General features: G+C 42.3%; 1 protein-coding gene across 2 annotated transcripts in view; it reads right to left on the bottom strand.

Annotated features, from left to right (window-relative positions):
- Window positions 1–20968, bottom strand: part of TMEM248 (transmembrane protein 248) — a 42162-nt gene that overhangs the window by 11860 nt on the left and 9334 nt on the right. Inside the window, exons 1-2 of one of the 2 annotated variants that reach the window (XM_027611824.2) lie at window positions 19740–20006; window positions 308–484 (exon numbers count right to left, since the gene is read on the bottom strand). In XM_027611824.2, coding sequence (XP_027467625.1) covers window positions 308–466 — 159 coding nt within the window. In that variant the 5' untranslated portion in view covers window positions 467–484; window positions 19740–20006. Of the gene's footprint in view, window positions 1–307; window positions 485–19739; window positions 20007–20968 lie in introns of those variants that run through there. The other variant, XM_027611823.2, reaches the window with a different exon arrangement.

The following is a 20968-nucleotide window of genomic DNA, read 5'->3' as shown; positions in this document are numbered from 1 at the left end:
ATTTATTAACTTAATAATAGCAAATATGTTAGTTCTCTATGTTCTTGACACATTTTACAAATATATTTTCCAAAATACACATTTCATTGGTGAAACAGTGTAATTGAAACTGGTAACATTATTGAAATCAACAGCTGTCTGACTAGATACTTTCAAACAAAGTGAATCACAGGGAGATGGAAGACAGGATTCTGAAAAAAATGCTGCTTTCTCACTAGGTTAGAAAGAAAGGTGTGTGGAGAGCCCAAGGGTGTTCTCCTACTGTGTAAAGTCTGGCCAGACTGAGAGAACTTAGAATATACGATACCTCTGCCATTTCCGGTGACTTAATCTCCTTGATCTTGAAGAAATAGCCCAAGGTCAGGAACGCTATTGCCATGGCACTGACACTGATCATAAAGACCACAAGGGGAGGCCGGCTGCTGATGTACAGCTTCAGGTTCTCCAGGGGGTTGATGCTGAACATTATTCTGATCAGCTCCACCTGAAAGGGATTAATCATTAGACTCATGGACTGACTCGCCCCAAGAAACCCTGCGATCCCCCGCACTGTTGTTTCCTTTCCTGGGGTTGGGGGGTGAGGAGGTCACTCACTATTGAGCTTGAGAAACATTTAATCATAAATCTACTCCAAAGACTAGAAGGAAGAAACACTAAATGTGAACTGTCACTATGTCAAAGTGCTAAGATCTTAAAAGCTACGCATTTCTCTCTTTCCGTTTCAATCTTCTAATTATTCTATAATGAACACTTGCTGTTTCCATAAGGACTACTAATAATAGCACTTGCTATTTCCACTTAAGATAATGCTGAAGTAGGTCCATAACAGGACATAAATACATGCCAACACGTACAAAAAGAAATTGAGGTGTTCTCATTTCCTACCACTGAAAGGTTCGACATTCTGTCCTGTTCTCCGCCATCCTCATGCCCATCCCAGCAACTGGCAGAGAGACACGTACTAAATGTTGAACTGTACCACTCCCCTGCTTAAAGCCCTCCTAAGGCTTCCCACGAGACCGAGGAGATCAGGAACCGCTCTATCATGGCCCACAGGGTTTCACATTGCAGAAGCCCTGCCAACCTCAATGACTGTATGTCCAGGAACTTCCCGTCCTCCCTCACGGGGCTCTGGCAACGCTGGCCTTGCGATTTTCTAGGATCAGCTTGTCACTTTCTGCAAGGAAGTCAGCCGGGACTTGCATGGGGACTGCACTGACCCTGTAGGTCAGTTTGGGGAATAGTCCTGCCTTCTTAACAATACTGGCTTCCAGGCCATGAACCTTCCCATTTACTTGCGTTTTAATGTATTCCAACAAGCTTTGTGGTTTTCAATGTATACGTCTACACGTCTTTTGCCAAATGTATTCCTAAGTATTTCATTCTTCTCAGAATTTCTGAACATTTCCTATATGAAGGTATTTCCCCCCAAATTTCCAGGTGCTTGCTCTTCTTAAAATGCAGGTTTCCAGGGCGCCTGGGTGGCTCAGTCGTTAAGCGTCTGCCTTCGGCTCAGGTCATGATCCCAGGGTCCTGGGATCGAGTCCCACATTGGGCTCCCTGCTCCACGGGAAGCCTGCTTCTCCCTCTCCTACTCCCCCTGCTTGTGTTCCTGCTCTTGCTATGTCTCTCTCTGTCAAATAAATAAATAAAATCTTTTAAAAAAAATGCAGGTTTCCACTCAATAGTCAACTCCTCAGAGAGGCCTTCCCTGACCACCGTCCGTCCCCCGCCTCTCAGTGCCCTGCTTTAATTCTTTCACACTGTTTAGTGCCGGTCAAGAGTACAATTAATTTTCTACTTGTTTGCTGTCTCTCACCCCTGGTTTCTGAGCTCCATGACAGCAGAAATTTTGCCAACCTTGTTCACTGCTCTAGCCCTGGTTCCTGGCCCCTAGAACAGGAGCTGACACATAATGAGCAATTATATACATGAACAGACCACAACACTAAAAAAAGCAACTAAAGGGGCGCCTGGGTGGCTCAATTGGTTAAGCGACTGCCTTCAGCTCAGGTCATGATCCTGGAGTCCTGGGATCGAGTCCCGCATCGGGCTCCCTGCTCAGTGGGGAGTCTGCTTCTCCCTCTGACCCTCTTCCCTCTCGTGCTATCTCTCATTCTCTCTCTCTCAAATAAATAAATAAAATCTTTAAAAAAAATTTAAAAAGCAACTAAAAAAAATATCTGTAACAGCTTTTAAATTTGAGAGAAAAAGATGCATCAACACCCCCTAAGAACTAACAGCAACCACTTGCAATAAGCCAGGCTGTGTGTTCCTTCGTCCTCACGAGAGTCCTTTGAGATGGAAAATAATATCCTTTATGCTCTTCCCAGAGCAGTATCCATGCATGTTTTGTGCACTTTTCCTATAAAATCAGATACAATTACTGGTATTGCATATGGAAACTTGTGAAAAATGATATATTGAGTATATTCTTATATACTATTTTCATTCACATTGTTTCTGAGATTTATCTGCTGATCTACGTAGATCTAAGTCTACTGAATTCACCAGCTGTATAGTATGCAACCGTAGCTGAGTCTTCCTGGACTGAGGAGGCCAGTGAGGGTCTTCCCAGTTTCCCTCACCCAGGCCCTGCAGCAGCACGCACAGGAGGGGCTCTAGGTCACAGGGTAGGCGCATCAGCAACCTGATTTGGGCATGTCAGACAGCTCTCCAAGTCCTACCAGCCACGAAAGGGCTCGCTCCATCTCTCAACATTCGTACCAATACTTGAACACTTGATATTCTAAAGCAATGTTATTGACTTGGACCAACAAGACTGATGTGAAATATTATCTCATCATTATTTTAAATTGCATCTCCCTCACACTGAGGATCTTTTCACTTCTTTATCAGCCATTTAGGTTCTTCCTAGGTAAACGGCCTGAATCTTTTGGTTACTTACCCGTTGTTTGTCTATTTCTCGTTAATATTCAGGAGTTCTTTTTATGTTCCTTAATGTTCAGGAGTTATGTATCAGTACTTCATCCGATTTTGTTGCCAAAAATACTCCACTGTATGAAATATTTTATTCATACATCTTGCATATCCATTCATCAGTTGATAGACATATTTCTACTTTCTATCTATTATGAATCATGCTGCTATGACCATGCATGTGTAACATCTTGTGCGGACATAGGTGTCCATTTCTCTTGGCTGTATCTGTCCCATACACCCTAAGAACAGCATTGCTGGGTCATACGGTAACCACAGGCTTAACCTTTTGAGGACCTGCCAGGCTATTTTCCAAAGCAACTGCCCCACTCTGCATTCTCACCAGGTGTATAATGAGTGTTTCAATTTCTCCACCACTTCACCCACACTTGTTATTGCCTTTTTCATTATTGTCATCCTAATGGGTGTGAGGTGGTAACTCACTGTGGTTTGATTTGCATTTCCTCGATAGCTATAAAGTTCTTGATTTTAATGTATTTATCACCCCTTTCCTTTTATGATTATGTGTATGTATGTATTATCCGAGAATCCCTTCAGTATCTTTATATGTCAAAAATATTTTTTTCGGGGCGCCTGGGGGGCTCAGTCGTTAAGCGTCTGCCTTCGGCTCAGGTCATGATCCCAGGGTCCTGGGATCGAGCCCCGCATCGGGCTCCCTGCTCCGCGGGAAGCCTGCTTCTCCCTCTCCCACTCCCCCTGCCTGTGTTCCCTCTCTCGCTGTCTCTGTCAAATAAATAAATAAAATCTTTAAAAGATATATATTTTTTTTTCATTATTTTTCTCCACAAGTCTTACAGTTTGATTTTTAGTCTCTTATCTACTTGGAATTGATTTGGGATTCCGGAATCTCATGGGCTTCTGGTTTAATCTTTTTCTATACAGGTGGCCAATTGTCCAATACCATTCATTGAACATGGTTTTATACTGAACATGGATTTCCCATGAATTTGTAATGCTATCTCTCTTATATACCAAGCTCCCACATGAATGTAGGTTTGTTTCTAAGCTTTTTCTCGTGTCCCATCATGATATCTGCATTTCCCCACCTCAGTACCATGCTGTCTGAAATTTTGCCATCTAATACAAGAAGTCTACCATTTTACTTTTATTCGAAACTGTCCTAGCTCTTCTTGGCCCTTTACCCTGCCATATGAATTTTAGGTGCCAAATGTAAAGTTCCCAGAAAAATCTTGTTGAGATTTAAACTGGAATTGTACCAAATAGACCATTAATTTGGGGAAGAAGTGACATCTTTATGACACTGAGTTCCCTAGTCCATGAACATAAGGGTATCTCTCTCCACTTATTTGGGTCCACTTTTCTTTTTCAGTAATTTTTTAACTTTATCTTATGCATCTTATTAGACTGATTCAAAGACATACTGATTTACGCAACTATCACTGACAGCATCTCCTAAAAATTACATTTTCTATTGTTAATGTATACAAAAGCAAACAGACTTTGGTATATTGATCTTGATTCCAGACACACTGCTGAAATCTTTTAAATTCTAATTAGCTTATTTGTAGCTTCTCTTGGATTTTGTGTAGACAGTCACACTGCAAGCTAATAAGTATTTCTTCCTTTCCAGCCCCGATTTCTTTTTCTTACGACTTTAACTAGAATCTTCAGTGAAATGATGAATAGAAGCGGCAATAGATTCCTCCCTTTAAAGGAATTGCCTCTAAACGTTTCACTGTTAAATACAGTAGATGTTAAAGGTTTCTGAAAGAAACCCCTCAAGTTAAGAAGTACACTTCCATTTCAAGTTTGCAAAGAGACTTTCATTATAAACAAGTGTTGCATTTTAATGAATGCTTTATCTGCAACTTATCAATTTTTTCTCTCTAATCTGCTGACATGAACTATGTTCATTTTCTCATGCTGACTCATATTTGCATTCCTTGGATAAACTTAACATGATCACGATTTTTTAAAACTACATGACTGGTTTATGTTTGCCACATTTTATCTACATCTTTTAATATCTATTCATAAGACATAAGAAAATGATCAGCCATGATCACACTCTCCTTGACTAGAAGGACTAAGTCATCCTAGTATCACAAAATTAACTGAATTGTCCGGACATGCGTCTTCTAAAACGTGTATAAGATATTAGCTTTTATTTCTTTGAAGCTTAACAGACCTTGACCAAACAAACAAACAAACAAACAAACAAACAAACCCTGGATTCACCAAGTTTTTCTTTGATTTTATACCTGGGTGAGTTAGCTTAACTGCTTCATCATGGTTTTAATGATGGTCGGTCTATGTTTTCTATTTCTACTGAGTCGGTTTTGATAAGATGTGTTACTCTAGGAAACTACCCATTTGATATTGGTTTTTAATACTTCTGGACAGTATAATTTTGTGATTTGTTCACTATTTACTTGTAGTTAGGGATTTTTTTTCACTACAAATGTTTTCATGTGTTTGTCTTCTCGTCTTTTTAACCAATCTTTCCACAGCTGTATTGCACTGATGTGTTCAAGGAACCAGTATTTGATTTTGTAGACTGTGTCTAAATAATTTGTTTCCTATTTCAGTCATTTCTACGTGTATTTTTTATTATGCTTCTCCCTCTGCTTTCTCTGGGTTTACTCAGAGAAACCCTTCAATTTCTCCAACTTCTTCAGCTGGAATCTCACCTCAGAATTTTTATTCTTCTTTTCTAATGTAAGCATTTCAGAATAATTTCCCTCAACACACTCCTTCTCTTTACCTAAATTATGTTCACGCCCTCGGCACTACCACCAATCTAATCCATTAGCTGATCTTGTTTTCTTTCCAAAATATATCTCAGGTTCACCCACTCCGCCCCATCTTTGTGTGAAGATGCATCAGCTCTCCACAGCCTTAAGGCCTCTATATCCAGGAACTCAGTGAGTACCTCTCTACCTACACATTCCACAACATGTCCAAAACTGAACTCATCTGCTTTCCTGCCAATATGACTCTTCTCCCTGTACTCCCTCATCTCACTACATAACTTTGGAAAACATCCTAGACTACTTGTGCCTTCCCCACTCTATCCAAGCAATTACTAAGTGCTAAAGAGTCTATTCCTTTATTATCTCTTACTTCCTCTCCATACTCCTGGGCTACTGCCGAGTTCACGCCCTCCTCGTCTTTTTCTTGTAACTATCACTAAGAGTCTCAACTGGATCTGCCTATACCAGTTAAATAATCTATCCTCCACATGCTGTGAGAGTTATTTTTTCCAAATGTAAATCTAGTCATGTTACTGCTTAAATCTCTCAGAGCTCCAACAACCAAGGAATGAAGTCCAAGCTCCTTAGAATGGCAAGCCACCATGAGCTAGGTCTTGTCTACTTCTCAACGGTCTAACTGCTTACAATTCCTGCACATATTAGACAATATTATAGATTCAAGCCTTTCAGTCCACTGGTCCTCCTGACCTTCATGAACCACATCCCGCTCCTTCACCCTCCTCTTCCAAGACTCAAGGGACACCTTCTCTATGGAAGCCTTCCTGGCCCTTCCCCACACCCAGCCCCTCAGGGAGAAGTGACCACTTTCATTTATATGCCCCCACTCTACTCTGCAGACTTCTCACAGAGACACTGAAACACCTCGCTGCAGTTGTGTATGTATACGTCTATCTTCCCAACCAAGCTGTAAGCCTCTCAACGACAGATACAATGTTTTACTTGTCTCTGCATAATCAATATCCAGACACAAAATAGGCAATTTTTAAATGTGCAAGTTCATTCAATGAATCAAATAAATCCAGACTTAAAACATAAACTAAAAAATAATTTAGGAAATGATTATAGCAAGATTGCAGGGTACAAGGCTAATATAAAGAAGTCAACTGCATTCCTATATATGCCAGCAGGAACAAGCTGAATTTGACACTATAAACACAATACCATTTATATTAGCACCCCCCAAAATTAAATACTTAGGGATCAATCTAACAAATATGTACAAGATCTATGTGAGGAAAACCACAAACTCTCATGAACAGAATCAAAGCACCAAATAAACCGAGAGATTCCATGTCCGTGGATGGGAAAACTCGCTATGTCAAAGTGTCAGTTCTTCCCAACTTGACTTATACATTCAACACAATCCCAGTCAAAAGTCCCATCAAGTTATTTTGTAGATATCAACAAACTTTTCTAACATTTCTATGGAAAGGCAAAAGAACCAGAATTGACAATACTAATAAACGAAATACTGAAGGAAATTTGGAGACCTGACTGTACTCAACTTTAAGACTTACTATAAAGCTACAGTAATCAAGACAGCGTGGTATTGGCCAAAGAACAGACAAATAGACCAATGGAACAAAATAGAGCATCCAGAAATAGACCCATGTAAATCTAGTCAACTGATCTTTGACAAAGGAGCACAGGCAATACAACGAAGCAGTAACACATCGTTTTCAACAAATGGTGCTGAACTGAACATCCACATATTAAAAAAATGAAAATCTAGGGGTGGCTGGGTGGCTCAGTTGTTAAGCGTCTCCCTTTGGCTCAGGTCATGATCTCAGGGTCCTGGGATGAGGCCCCGCATCAGGCTCCCTGCTCGGCGGGGAGCCTGCTTCTCCCTCCCCCACCCCCCCTGCTTGTGTTCCTGCTCTGTCTCTCTCTCTGTCAAATAAATAAATAAAATCTTAAAAAAAAAAAAAAAGAATCTAGACACAAACCTTATACTCTCCACAAAATGAATTCAAAATGGACCAGACCTGAATGTAAAATGCAAAACAATAAAACTCCTAGAAGATAACATAGAAAAAAACCTAGATGACCCTGAGTTTGGTGATGACTTTTTAGATAGAACACCAAAGGCACCATGCATGAAAGAAAGAACTGATAAACTGGACTTTATTAATGCTCAACAGCGCTGATCATCAGGGATATACAAATCAAAATTACAATGAGTGATCACATCATACCTGTCAGAATGGCTAAAATCATCAACACAAGAAACAACAGGTATCAGGGAGGATGCAGAGAAAGGGAATCCTCTTGCACTGCTGGTGGGAATGCAAGCTGGTGCAACCACTCTGCAAAACAGTATGGAGGTTCCTCAAACAGTTAAAAACAGAACTACCTGACCGATCCAGCAATTGCCTTACTAGGTATTTACCCAAAGAATACAAAAATACTGGTTCAAAGGGATACAAGCACCCTGATGTTTATAACAGCTTTATCAACAATGGCCAAATTATGGCAACAGCCCAAGTGTCCACACTGACTGATGAATGGATAAGGAAGATGCAGTATATATACACAATGGAATATTATTCAGCCACCAAAAAGAATGAAATCTTGCCATTTGCAACCACACAGATGGAACTAGAGAGTATTATGCTAAGTGAAGTAAGTCAGTCCGACAAAGACAAATACCATTATTTCACTCCTATGGGGAATTTAAGAAACAAAACAAGTGAGCAAAGGGGGAAAGAAAGAGAAAAACCAAGAAACAGACTCTTAATTATAGAGAACACACTGACAAGTTACCAGAGGGGAGGAAGGTGGGAATGGAGGATGGATGAAACAGGTGATGGGAATTAAGGAGCGCCCTTGTTGTGATGAGCACCAGGTACTGTGTATGGAAGTGTTGAATCACTACATTGTACACCTGAAACTAATATAACACTGTATGTTAACTAGAATTTTTTTTAACTAGAATTGAAATAAAAACTTTAAAAAAATTGGGCTCATTACAATTAAGAATTTCTGCTCTATGAAACACACTGTTAAAAGAATGAGAAGACAAGCACAGACTAGGAGAAAATATTGCAAAAGACATATCTGATATAGGATTGTTATCCAAAATATACAAAGCTTTTTTTTTTTTTTTTTTTTGAGAGAAAGAGAATGAGAGATAGAGAGCACGAGAGGGAAGAGGGTCAGAGGGAGAAGCAGACTCCCTGCTGAGCGGGGAGCCCGATGCGGGACTCGATCCTGGGACTCCAGGACCATGACCTGAGCCGAAGGCAGTCGCTTAACCAACTGAGCCACCCAGGCGCCCTATACAAAGAATTCTTAAAACAATAAGAAAACAACACAATTTAAAAATTAACCAAAGACCTTAACACCTCAATAAAGAAGATCTGCAGATGACAAGTAAGTATACAAAGAGATGCCCCACATCATAGGTCATCAGGAAATACAAATTAAAACAACAATGAAATATCACTGTACTTGCTAGAATGGCCAAAACCCAGAACACTGACAATACCAAATACTGACAAGGATGTGGAGCAACAGGAACTCTCATTCAATGCTGATAGGAATGCAAAATGGTACAGCCATTCTGGAAGACAGTTTGGTGGTTTCTTACAAAACTAAAACATACTCTTTTTTTCCCCAATATTTTATTTATTTGTCAAAGAGAGAGCACAAGCAGGGGCAGCAGCAGGCAAAGGGAGAAGCAGGTTCCCTGCTAAGCAAGGAGCCCAATTTGGGGCTCGATTCCAAGGCCCAGGGATCATGACCTGAGCCGAAGGCAGACAGATGCTTTACCGACTGAGCCACCCAGGTGTCCCAACCAAAACATACTCTTAACCATAAGATCCAGCAACTGCATTGTTCAGTATTTGCCCAAAGGAGTTTAAAACTTATGTCCACACAGGTAAGCTAAGGTGGCTCAGTCAGTTAAGGGCCCAACTCTTGATTTCGGCTAAGGTCATGATCTCAGGGTTGTGAGACTGAGCCCCGCTTCAGGCTCCATGCTGGGCATAGAGCCTACTTGGGATTCTCTCTCTCCCTCTCCCGCCCCTTAAAAACAAACAAAAAAACTTATGTCCACACAAAAATCTGCACATGGATTTTTATAGAAGCATTATTCATAACTGCCATAATTTGGAAGCAACCCAGATACCTCTCAGTAGGTGAATGGATAAACTGTGGTATATCCAGACAATGGAATGTATTATTTGGCACTAAAAAGAAATGAGCTATCCAGCCATGAAAGGCAAGGGGGGAATTTAAATGCACATTACTACATGAAAGAAGCCAATCTGAAAGGCCACATACTATATAATTCCAACTATATGACCTTCTAGAAAAGGTAAAACAATGGAGCCAGTAAAAAGATCAGAGGTTGCAGGGGGGAGGGAAGGAGTGATAAACAGGTGAAGCACAGAGGATCTATAGAGCAATGAAAACACTCTGTATGATACTATCATGGTAGATACATGTCATCATAAATTTGTCCAAACCCCTAGAATATACACCACCAAAAATGAGCGCTAATGTTAAACTATGGACTCTGAGTACTAGTGATGTGTCAACCTAGTTTCGCCAATTATAATACATGTATCACTCTGGTGGGGGATGCGGACAATGGGGGAGGCTGTGCATGTGTGGGGACAGAGTGTTTTACAGGAAATCTCTGTACCTGCCTCTCATTTTTGCTGTGACCCTAAAACTGCTTTTATAAACTTGAGTATTTTAAAAAAATGAAAATCTAGAAATGACATTACTTAAGAGTCATAAGATTCAGAAACAAAAACATCAACAGTAAATTAGAGTTCTATAAGTTTAAAGTTGTAAGCCTCTTCTATATGTTTATAAAGAGTTTAAGAAAACAAAATCTGAATCATATATAAAAATAAACATCTGGAACTACAATTATGAAACATTTTTCTAGAAAAACAGAAAAATCTAAAATAAGTTCACTTCTAGAGAAAACTAAGTCATTAAAACCATGTCACACCAGAATGTAAACACTTATATAAAAGCATCAACATAAATACCTACAAATTAGCAAACAACATCAACATAGCTAATTTAATTAGACAAAGTTCCAGAGGAGGCCAACTGTATTCACTTAAGGTGAAAGCTTTTTATTTTTTATTTTGGTTTTTTTTTTTTAGAGAGCCCAAGAGCGAGAGCGGGAAAGGAGCAGAAAGGGAGAGAATCCCAAGCAGGTTCCATGCGCAGCATGGAGCCCTACATGCGGGGCTCGATCTCACAACCCTGAGATCATGATCTGAGCTGAAATCAAGAGTCAGACAGTTAACCAACTGAACCACCCAGGCGCCCCAAGCTTTTTTTTATTTTTTAATAAAACAATTAAAAGTCCAAATACGGGGCACCTGGGTGGCCCAGTTGTTCTGCTCAGGTCATGATCCCAGGGCCCTGGGATCGAGCCCTGCATCAGGCTCCCTGCTCTGTAGGAAGCCTGCTTCTCCTTCTCCCTCTCCCCCTGCTTGTGTTCCCTCTCTCGCTGTGTCTCTGTCAAATAAATAAAATCTTTAAAAAAAAAAGTCCAAATACTTCACAAACTTAAAGTTCCTTTCCTACAAGCGTTTTCAAATACAAAATCAACAAAAGCTAAACAAATTTATTTCCTCTGCAAAAAATGACATTTCTGTAACCTTCACCATAGTAAATGTCACTGCTAATTAAAAAGTTAAGCTCTGTACTGGGATATGCAAAGTAGATTAGAGAGAAAGCACACTCTCTGACCCCCTCCCCTAAATTCATCCCAACTTCAATGAGAGACTTTCACAAAGATAAAGCGAGAAACCACCAGGGCTGTGACGCTGCCTCTTGGCAAAGTCTAGGGATTTAAGGTACCCAGAACACAGCCAAAAGGCAATTTTCACAAGCACGTGATTAAGGTCTTTTGACAAAGTACCTAGAGCTCTGAAACGAGTTCAATGACAACACCAAACATCAGGTGGCAATTTAAGTAGGCAAAGTCTAAGATTATGGCTGAGTTACCTCAAGCACCCCGCAAGTTAGGAGAAACACCACTTTAAAAGGGGAGGAAAAGGGCTGTTAAACTTGCTAGAGACCCACCTGGCCACATATATCAACAGCATTTAAGCCGAGCACACTCTTATCTCTACCATCGTCACCTGAGAAAATACTCATTGCTGAAAACAAAGATTTAACTAACATCGTTATCTTAGGAGTGTTTAAAATGATAAAAAATGAAAAACCAGATATCCGACAATAGCAGGGAAATGGTTACAGGATGATATATCCCCAGCAGAAACACTATAGTCATTAGACACACAGGATCTATAATAATATACACAGAACAAGGCTATTGAGATTTTTTTTAAGTATGAGAGTATATGTGCACATAAGCACCCATATGGAGGAAAAAAAGACAAATAACATACCCTCAAAATGGTTCTCTCTAGCTGCTGAGATTACATATATCTTGCTCTTTTTAAAATATTTCCAAATGAGGGGCACCTGGTGGCTCAGCTGGTTAAGTGACCGACTCTTGTTTTCAGCTCAGGTCGTGATCTCAGGATCATGAAATTGAGCCCCACGTCGGGCTCCCCGCTCAGCGGAGAATCTGCTGAATATTCTCTCTCCCTCTCCTCTTCCCACTCACGCTCACACATGCATACACTCTCTTACATAAATAAATCTTTTAAAAAATTTTCCATCATGAATATGTATTTCCTTTGTAATAATTTCTAATAAAACTTATAAATATAAATAATCTTCAATAGATCCTGCTGCTCTCATGACCAAAATAAAACTTCATTAAATCTTTTGGTTTTTTTTTTAAGATTTATTTGACAGAGAGAGACAGCGAGAGAGAGAGGGAACACAAGTAGGGGGAGTGGGAGAGGGAGAAGCAGGCTTCCTGCTGAGCAGGGAGCCCGATGTAGGACTTGGGGATCACAGGACCCCGGGATCATGACCTGAGCTGAAGGCGGACACTTAACGACTGAGCCACCCAGGCGCCCCGAAACTTCACTGAATCTTAATTCTATTCACTTTCTTCATTAATAAAGGTAGGGGCACCTGGATGGTGCAGTCGGTTGAGAGTCCAACTCTTGGTCTCAGCTCAGGTCATGATCTCAGGGTCGTGGGATTGAGCCCCGTGTCAGGCTCCGTACTAGGTGTGGAGTCTACTTGAGCGTCTCTCTCCCTCTCCCTCTACCCTTCCTGCTCATGCTTTCTCTTTCTCTAAAATAAATTCTTTAAAAAATGATGGTGATAAATAGAATAACAGAACTTTTTAAAACCAAACTAGAAAAAAATAAATAAATAGAAAACAGGATGGTCCTCCAATATGTCCCAGTGCTAAAGAAAGGCAAAGCTTAACTGGCAGTGATTTGTGCACAGAGGGATCTGTAAGAAACCAAAAATAAACTAAGAAAGAATATTTAGGTGAGGTTCCTCCAGACAACCCAGTACTGTGGGCTTCTGGGGCAGGTGGTGCATAGAGGTTCTCCAGACAATTGTGGTCTCCTCCATTGGGGCAGAGATTGAGAAGCCAGTGGCGGGCACAGAGGGGAGGAGGTGCCCACGAGCCAAAGAGGTACCCAGGATGGTAAGGTGTCTTACAAGGCAGAAGAGGAGAGCTTCAGGAAGGAAGAGGTGTCGAGAGGTGAATTAAGTATAAGGAGTAAGAAAAGAAAGGATCTGAGTCTCTCTGTCCTTTAAAAAGTACCTAGTTGAAACTGAGCTTGCATAATCCTCCACCTGGCAAGATCACTGGTGACTTTTATTTTTTTTAAGATTTTATTTATTTATTTGAGGGAGAGAATGAGAGAGAGAGAGAGAGAGAGAGAGAGAGCGAGCACGAGAGGGAGGAGGGTCCGAGGGAGAAGCAGACCCCCCGCCGAGCAGGGAGCCCGATGCGGGACTCGATCCCCGGACTCCAGGATCATGACCTGAGCCGAAGGCAGACGCCCAACCAACTGAGCCACCCAGGCGCCCCACTGGTGACTTTTAAAACCACATTCTGGCGGAGGGAAATCAAATGGGAAGGAGAGAAGAACAAGGATGAGCAGACAGGCAACAGGTGAACACCACGGCTTCAAACGAAGGGGACATGAGCCAGGGTCAGGAGACGTGAGCAAATCACGAGAGCAAGGAGCTACTCAAAGAAGGTGGCTTCCCAAGGGACCAGTGCCACTGAAACATGTAATTTTGTATCTTGATTTACCACTTTATTAGAAAGAAAGGAAATTAACATTGATTATGTCAGATCACGAGCCCTTTCACAGGGTCTCCCTCTCTCCCAAGTACACCACTGAGCTACGTGCTCAAGTTAAAAACTATAATCTAAAACTAGACCTTAAGATCTGCTAAGCGACAACCTGTGACCCGACCAAAAAGTTCACTCTACATGAACAACAAAACCATCGTTCATCTTAAACCAGAGTTTTGGCCTAAAGCTAAATGGGAAATTCCTTAAAGCTCTTCTATAAAGTCATGTCCTTTTCAAAGTTTGAAAGAGACTAGGGGTTGGGAGGGAGGATGCCACAGGGAGGGTACGAGGGGAGGCTTGGAGAGCCCGGTCTGTAGGCCTAGCCCAGGAAATACCCTGCTCCTGTGCCAAGAGAATCGCAGGAATTCAGCTGGATGTGGGAGAGGGGCCCGCTTTGAATGTAAAAATTAAAGTAGCATTCCTCAAATATCCTGAGCCTAATAAAGAGCATTCACGGATGTGATACCAGATCATCCAACACTTAGCAGAGATGCGGGGACTTGCTGGCATCAAAGAAACCCTGGGCGATCTCAAGCACCCAGCTACCACCCTTCCTCCCCTACCAAGAAGCAGTGAGTGTAGACAGAACAGACCCTCAGGGAGGCAAGTAAGTAGCGATGAAGACAAAGGAAAACTTCCAGGCGTCCAGTGAGGTCTCAGATGCTAAAGCCAAAGTCGGAATTGCAGTCCGCACACACCTCCCTGCAGAATGTGACACACTGGGGCACGTCTTACACCGCCAGGCGTTCCTTCTGCTCAGATCTGGCCACCCTGTCCTCACGGCAGACACACCATTCACAGCTTCCTGTCAATTTTCCACACCTATCTCTCACCCCAGATCCAAACATCCACCTACAGGAACTCTCTACTTCGCTGGCCCACAGGTTACCTTGAGCCAACCAGGTCAAAACTTCTACGAATCAGCTCCTCCTCATAATGACAGATGCAGCCATCCACCCAGTGACCACTGTCAGCCATTCCGGGGTCTAGCAGCTCTCGCCTTGTAAATGTCGCTCACAAGCAGCCGTTGCTCTGCCTCCTTCGGCCAAACTGAAAGCTGAATGTATCCTGCTCGTGTTGCCTCGTTTCCCTGATGCTTCTGCAGCCCCTACAGCAGGCCCGGCCTCACACAGAGCAGGTGCTGAACAAGAACATCCGACGTGACTGCCCACTGTTTATGTGAGAAGCACACTGTTCTAGGAGTTTTGCACATATTGTATATGATCCTCACAACATCTGTATTTCACAGATGAGGGAATTAAGGCCTAAGTAAGTTAGCTACCTTAGCCAAGGCCATACAGTAGTAAATGAACCGGGATTCAAATCCAGTCAGCCTCCAGAGCCAGCGCATTAACCATTAGGCACACTATTGCCTCCCAGTAAGTGTTATGGATTTGGTTAGAGTCAACCCTAGTCAACCCCCGTCACATGAGATAAAAACCAAAGAGTATCCATACAATTTTGCAGTTAAGACATCAGCAGTGATACAAGTGAAAGCCCTTTCACTATGGTGATGTGAGGAAGGAAGAAACAACCAGACTGCAAAGTGCTAAGGAGAGAGTATCATTTTGAACAGCGACTACTTAAAACATGCCCTGGGCCAGGCACCATGCCAAGTGCTTTACCTACATGGTACTTTTTAATCCTCACAACAATGCTAGGTGGATACTACTATCCTGATTTTACAGAAGAGGAAACTAAGTCAAAAGAGGTTAAGTAATTTGTGCAAGGTAATAAGTGGCAGAGGTCAACTCTGACTTAATTCATCTGACCTCAAAAGCTGTGTCATCAATCGCAATACCAGGCTGATAAGTAGGTGTCAAGTCCAATGCCAAGTTGAAAAGAAACAAACAAAATTTTCCTATGCCATGGATATATAAAGTGTTTTTAGTCATGGACTTCAATAAAAGCACAAGACTGATTTTTTTGAAGTTTAAAATGGTTAACTTATTTTCCATCTCTATAAGCAAGGCAATTCATATCTCAAAACTCTTATCAATTAGAGTATAAAGCAAAGATGAGTAGAATCTTCTGTCGATGGCTTCTTGTTTCTCAAGCTAATATAATTCATAGTGTAGAAAAAACTTTCACATTAACTCACAAGTTTAAATGATCAAAAGACAAATTACAATAGAAAGCATAAAGTTTTAGTTACCAAGCGTGCATTTTAGGCAACACCAGTACTCAAAGACAAAAAGGAAAGGAACAACATGAGCTGACATAATTACATGTTTGTAACCAGACTTATTTTCAAAATTCAGACTCAGGCTGTACTTCTACTCACTTATAATTAATGAGTGCATGGCTCCATTTTCAAAGTCATAATATAAAAATCATGGTAAACTCCAACATGCCCCTCTCTCTCCCTTTTTAAAAAAATTAATTCACCACAGTTCCAAAGTGGAAAATAATTTATTTTTTTCTTTAATTTTTTTTAAACTGCTGACCATCTTAAAAACCAAATTAAAAGTATCCCCATATTAAAAGTTTAATAACTTGGGAGTTTAATTAACAGATATTAAATGACTTGGGAGTTTAATTAACAGATATTAAAAAAATAAATCATGAGTGATGACAAGATTAAGTCAAATTAAATTACACTAAACGTGCAATATGAAATTATAACATCCAAATTCAGTATAATGACGGGAAGATGTTGTGAAAACAGCACTTTTAACCAAACAGCATAAAAGCCCAACCGGCAAATGACCATACTTTGCAGACTCTCATCGCCAAAGGTTGCTGTATAGTCCCCAGGACCACACTTAAGTCTGTAATTATACACAAACTACAGACCTCTTGTCAAATTTATTCAATTTGTACCAGGGAAAGATAATGTAAAGATTTCCATATTTAGCAAAATAAATCCAAAATGGAAAATCAATTTGTTAAAAACTCTCTTTCCTCCATTTCTTTTTTTATCACTATGATACTGTGCTCGTTTTATTTTTTTAAGGTTTTTATTTAAATTCCAGGTAGGTAACATTTAGTAATATTAGTTTCAGGTGTATAATTTAGTGATTCAACACTCACATCAGCCGTGCTCTTCACAAGCAGGGCCCTCCTTAACCCCCATCACCTGTTTTCACCCATCTCCTCACCCACCTCCCCTCTGGTAACCATCAGTTTGTTTGCCATAATTAAGAGTCTGTTGCTTGGTTTGCCTCTCTCTTTTTTTTCCCCTATGATCATCTGTTTTGTTTCTTAAGTTCCACATATCCTTTTTTTTTTTCACTTTAATTGGAATGTCATAGTAAGATACTTTTTTAAAAACCCTCTTACAACAGAATCCTGCAGCATGTTATTGACAAAAAACATCACGCAGATTGTCCATCCCTGGACTAATGTCATGCTGTGGCCCCCGTTAAAACCACTCTTTTTCTGATGCTTATCTATAACGAGGAGACAGAGCAGTGGATAGAGATGGAAGAAGAGTCTAAAAGAAGCATTAAAAAGTTAAGAGGGTGCAGTCCTGAGCATGTTTAAAGAAAGGATAAGCCAGTGAGGTCCTGAGACTAGTCATAATGTTGCAAAGCAATTACATGGCATCCTACTTGAATGGCTTCAAACGTTCTTGACAATACTGGGTAAGAGGAATAAACCACATGTCTGTGAAGTGAACTAGATGTCAGTAAACACACTCAGGAACTGGCTAAAGAGCTTGCCATCCATCACTTGGCTGTTGCCAGAGTGGCAGAGACCATACTAGAGCTGTGTTCTCGCAAACTAAACACAGGCACGGAAACAACTTGCAGACACCAAATTTAATTTCCTGATTGTTAATACCAGACATAAATCACAATCAGCATCTTTTCCATCGTCTTTAAAATAGGTTAAGCACTGCTTTGTATCACCGGCTGCCAAACAGAACAAAAGAAACCCACCAAATGAAAACAATTCTTTAGAACCCAGAAATCTACCAGAAGCCAGACTGGGCAGCCTATGCTTTTTTTGTCTTAGAAAAGCATTTAACCAGAGCACTTGGGTGGCTCAGTCAGTTAAGTGTCCGACTTTTTTTTTTTTTTAAACATTTTATTTATTTGACAGTGAGACACACACAGTGAGAGAGGGAACACAAGCAGGGGGAGTGGCAGGCAGAGGGAGAAGCAGGCTTTCCACCGAGTAGGGAGCCCGATGTGGGGCTCGATCCCAGCACCCTGGGATCATGACCCGAGCCGAAAGCAGATGCTTAACAACTGAGCCACCCAGGCGCCCCAAGCGTCCGACTCTTGATTTAAGCTCGGGTCATGATTTCAGGGTCCTGAGATGGAGCCCTGAGTTAAGCTCTGAGCTCAGCGGGGAGTATGTGTGAGGATTTTCTCTCTTTCCCCCTCCCCTCACTCACTCTCCCTCTCAAATAAATAAATCCTAAAAAAAAAACAGTAAGAATAAGAATAAGAAAAGCATTTAACCCTTAACCGACTTCCTCTGCCAATGATTCTAGGCTCCCACTGTTCAGCTACCTTCCTTTATGAAGCTTAACCATAACAAAACCCCTAATGGTTGTTATCTCCCTACGGTAATTGCGTCCTGCCACTTTTTATAGCCTTTTGCTTTCTCTAAGTATGTTCCCTGCGGGCAGAAACTATTTGCACCAAGCTCTTGTCTCTCTTCCCTGCAGCAGGGGCAGCCACAGCCCAGAAAGAGGTGAGCTCCATCAGCATTTGGGGATCTCAGTACCCGGACTTGGGTGGCAGCCCCACTTCCAGTCCACCTCAATTAGGCCACAGAAATTCTTCCCGCACCTTTACTAGGAAGTCAACACAATGCCTCCTTATCCTAGAAAGAAAACATGCTTGGAGTCATGAAGTACATCTCAGCTGCACAACAGGTCAATTTCCTTTTCTTAAATGGGGAAGCTGGAAGGTGTTCTTACCCTTCAAGCAATTTCACATACAGACAGCACACAAATGCTCAGACCCCAAGCTAACCAGAGAGCTTTGGGGACAAGACAATTTATTAAGTATTCGTCATCAAATTAATCAAATTCCAGCATTGGAGTTTTTCCTCCCACTACCTCCCCACAGCAGCTCACCTTTGAGGCAGGAAAGCAGCAGTTCAGGAGGAGCTGCAATCTTTCCTGCTTTAAAGCAGGCTGCAAAGAAGTTCCCCATCATCACCGAGGACTGTAATCCGCTAGTTGACAACTAAACTACAGGCAACGGATTCTTCAACGAAGGCCCCCTCACCAGCTGTCCCCCGGTTATGGTGTTCACACAATTCAAAACAGCACAACAGGCTTGGTTTTATTCCTAATGGTGCTTACCAAAAGAAACAAAACTATGTGCCTCTAGGTTACCCCGAAGCCACTCCTTTATTAAAATATGAGTGAAGATAATAATCCGCCCCATTTCTGCGTATTTACCAAGCTTGAAACATAAAATACCACTATTTAAAGTTTTTGGCACATACGCGAATCTCTCCCTCCCATTTTCTTTCTGAAATGTGTCTACTTTGCAAATGGAGAAGGCAAACACGACCCAAAGTCAAAAATGGCAAACTACCAAAATGTTCCCCGTGCCAAATCCAAATTATCCAGGCCTCAGGTCCATACGTGGGAAGTCCTGCCATCTCGGGGACGGCAAGGCACCCTTGCTCCGGGAATGCAGGTGGACCAACCCCGGTGGCGGGTGACCAGGCCCAGGCCGGCGGAGCAGGCCAGACCTGGGCTAATGCAAAGCGACCCCCACCGGCAACTGGGGCGGGGGCTGCAGCCCCGAGAGGCAGCGAAGACACCCGGCCAGCAGGACCGCTCCCAACCAGCGCGTCCCCCTCCCGGCCCCGCGCTCAGCCCCGACCCCAGCCCGCCAGCCCCGGCTTACCCCGCCCCGGTGGGCAGCGGCGCGCCCCGGGCCCAGCCGGGCCAGCTGGTCGGCAGACGCCCGCGGCCGCTCAGAGCTCACTCGCGGCGGCGCGCGGCGGGCCCGGGGCCGCTCCGCACCATCCTCCCCGCCGCGCCGGGGGCGGCGTCGGGCTCCGCGGGGCCCAGGCGAAGACCAGAGGCCAGTCCGGCTCACAGACTCGTCTCCGGGTCCGGCAGCCGTGGTTTCCGGGTAGAAAAAAACGCCACCGCCAACGCTGCCGTAACCTCCGACACCTGGCGTCCGACGGCGGCGCGGCCGGGACAAGATTCCCCAGTCGCGAGCGTCAGAGACCACGCCCCCTGGTTGGGTCACGTGGGAGGGGGCTTGCGTGTGAGTACGAGGGCTGTGTGCGTCCAGACGTGGAGTGCGTGCCGTGCTTTCCTGCGTCTGTGTATGAACGTAGTGTCGTAAGAAGGGCATTGTGGAAAGTGTGCGTGCGTGGTGCGCGTGTGTGGAGTTGTGTGTCGGTGTGCGTTCTGTGAAGACCGTGTGTTGTGTACGTCGGTGGATCTGTGCGCGTGTTTCGTATGGTGTGCGATGGTTCTAAGTATAGGATGTGTGCGTACATAGGTGTGTATGCTGTGTGTGTGCTCGTGTGTTAATCACTGCCCATGAAAGTATAATTTCAAATAATTAAATAAATATAATTTAATGCAGTGACTTTGTAAAGTAATTTGGCATTATCCAGTAAGCTGGAAGATGTACATCCTTTCTGGAGAATATATTACCCTGGAAAAACAATGGCACATCTGCACATGACATAATAAAGAATGTTTATAGCACCACAGTTTGTAGTCACTAAGAACTGAGGGAAAAAAACCAAATCCCCATACGGTCAAATGTAAAAAAAGACTTCAGTATATTCTTACATAATCCGTTTCAACAATGAAAATTGTTGAAAACAGCTGACAACAGAGAGGCTCACCCTAAGGCTACAATATGCTGGGGGAGCAAGCTACAAAATGATACGTTGCAGCATAATTCCATTATATTAAATCCCCCAAACATAATCTAATCAGCATATTGTTTAGAGATGCATACATAACTGGTAGCACTCAAAAAAAACAAAAACAAAACCAAAAACACCCATGAGAAAAAGATGCACAAACCTCATGCTCCGTGTTAAGAAACTAGAATGGGGAAGGAGCTACACAGCGTACTTCAAAGGTACTTTGAGCAAGTCACAA

Source organism: Zalophus californianus, chromosome 10 (genome assembly GCF_009762305.2).
Source record: "Zalophus californianus isolate mZalCal1 chromosome 10, mZalCal1.pri.v2, whole genome shotgun sequence".
Lineage (NCBI taxonomy): Eukaryota > Metazoa > Chordata > Mammalia > Carnivora > Otariidae > Zalophus > Zalophus californianus.
Note: the sequence above shows the minus strand (reverse complement) of the source record. Positions and strands in the feature narration are given on the sequence as shown.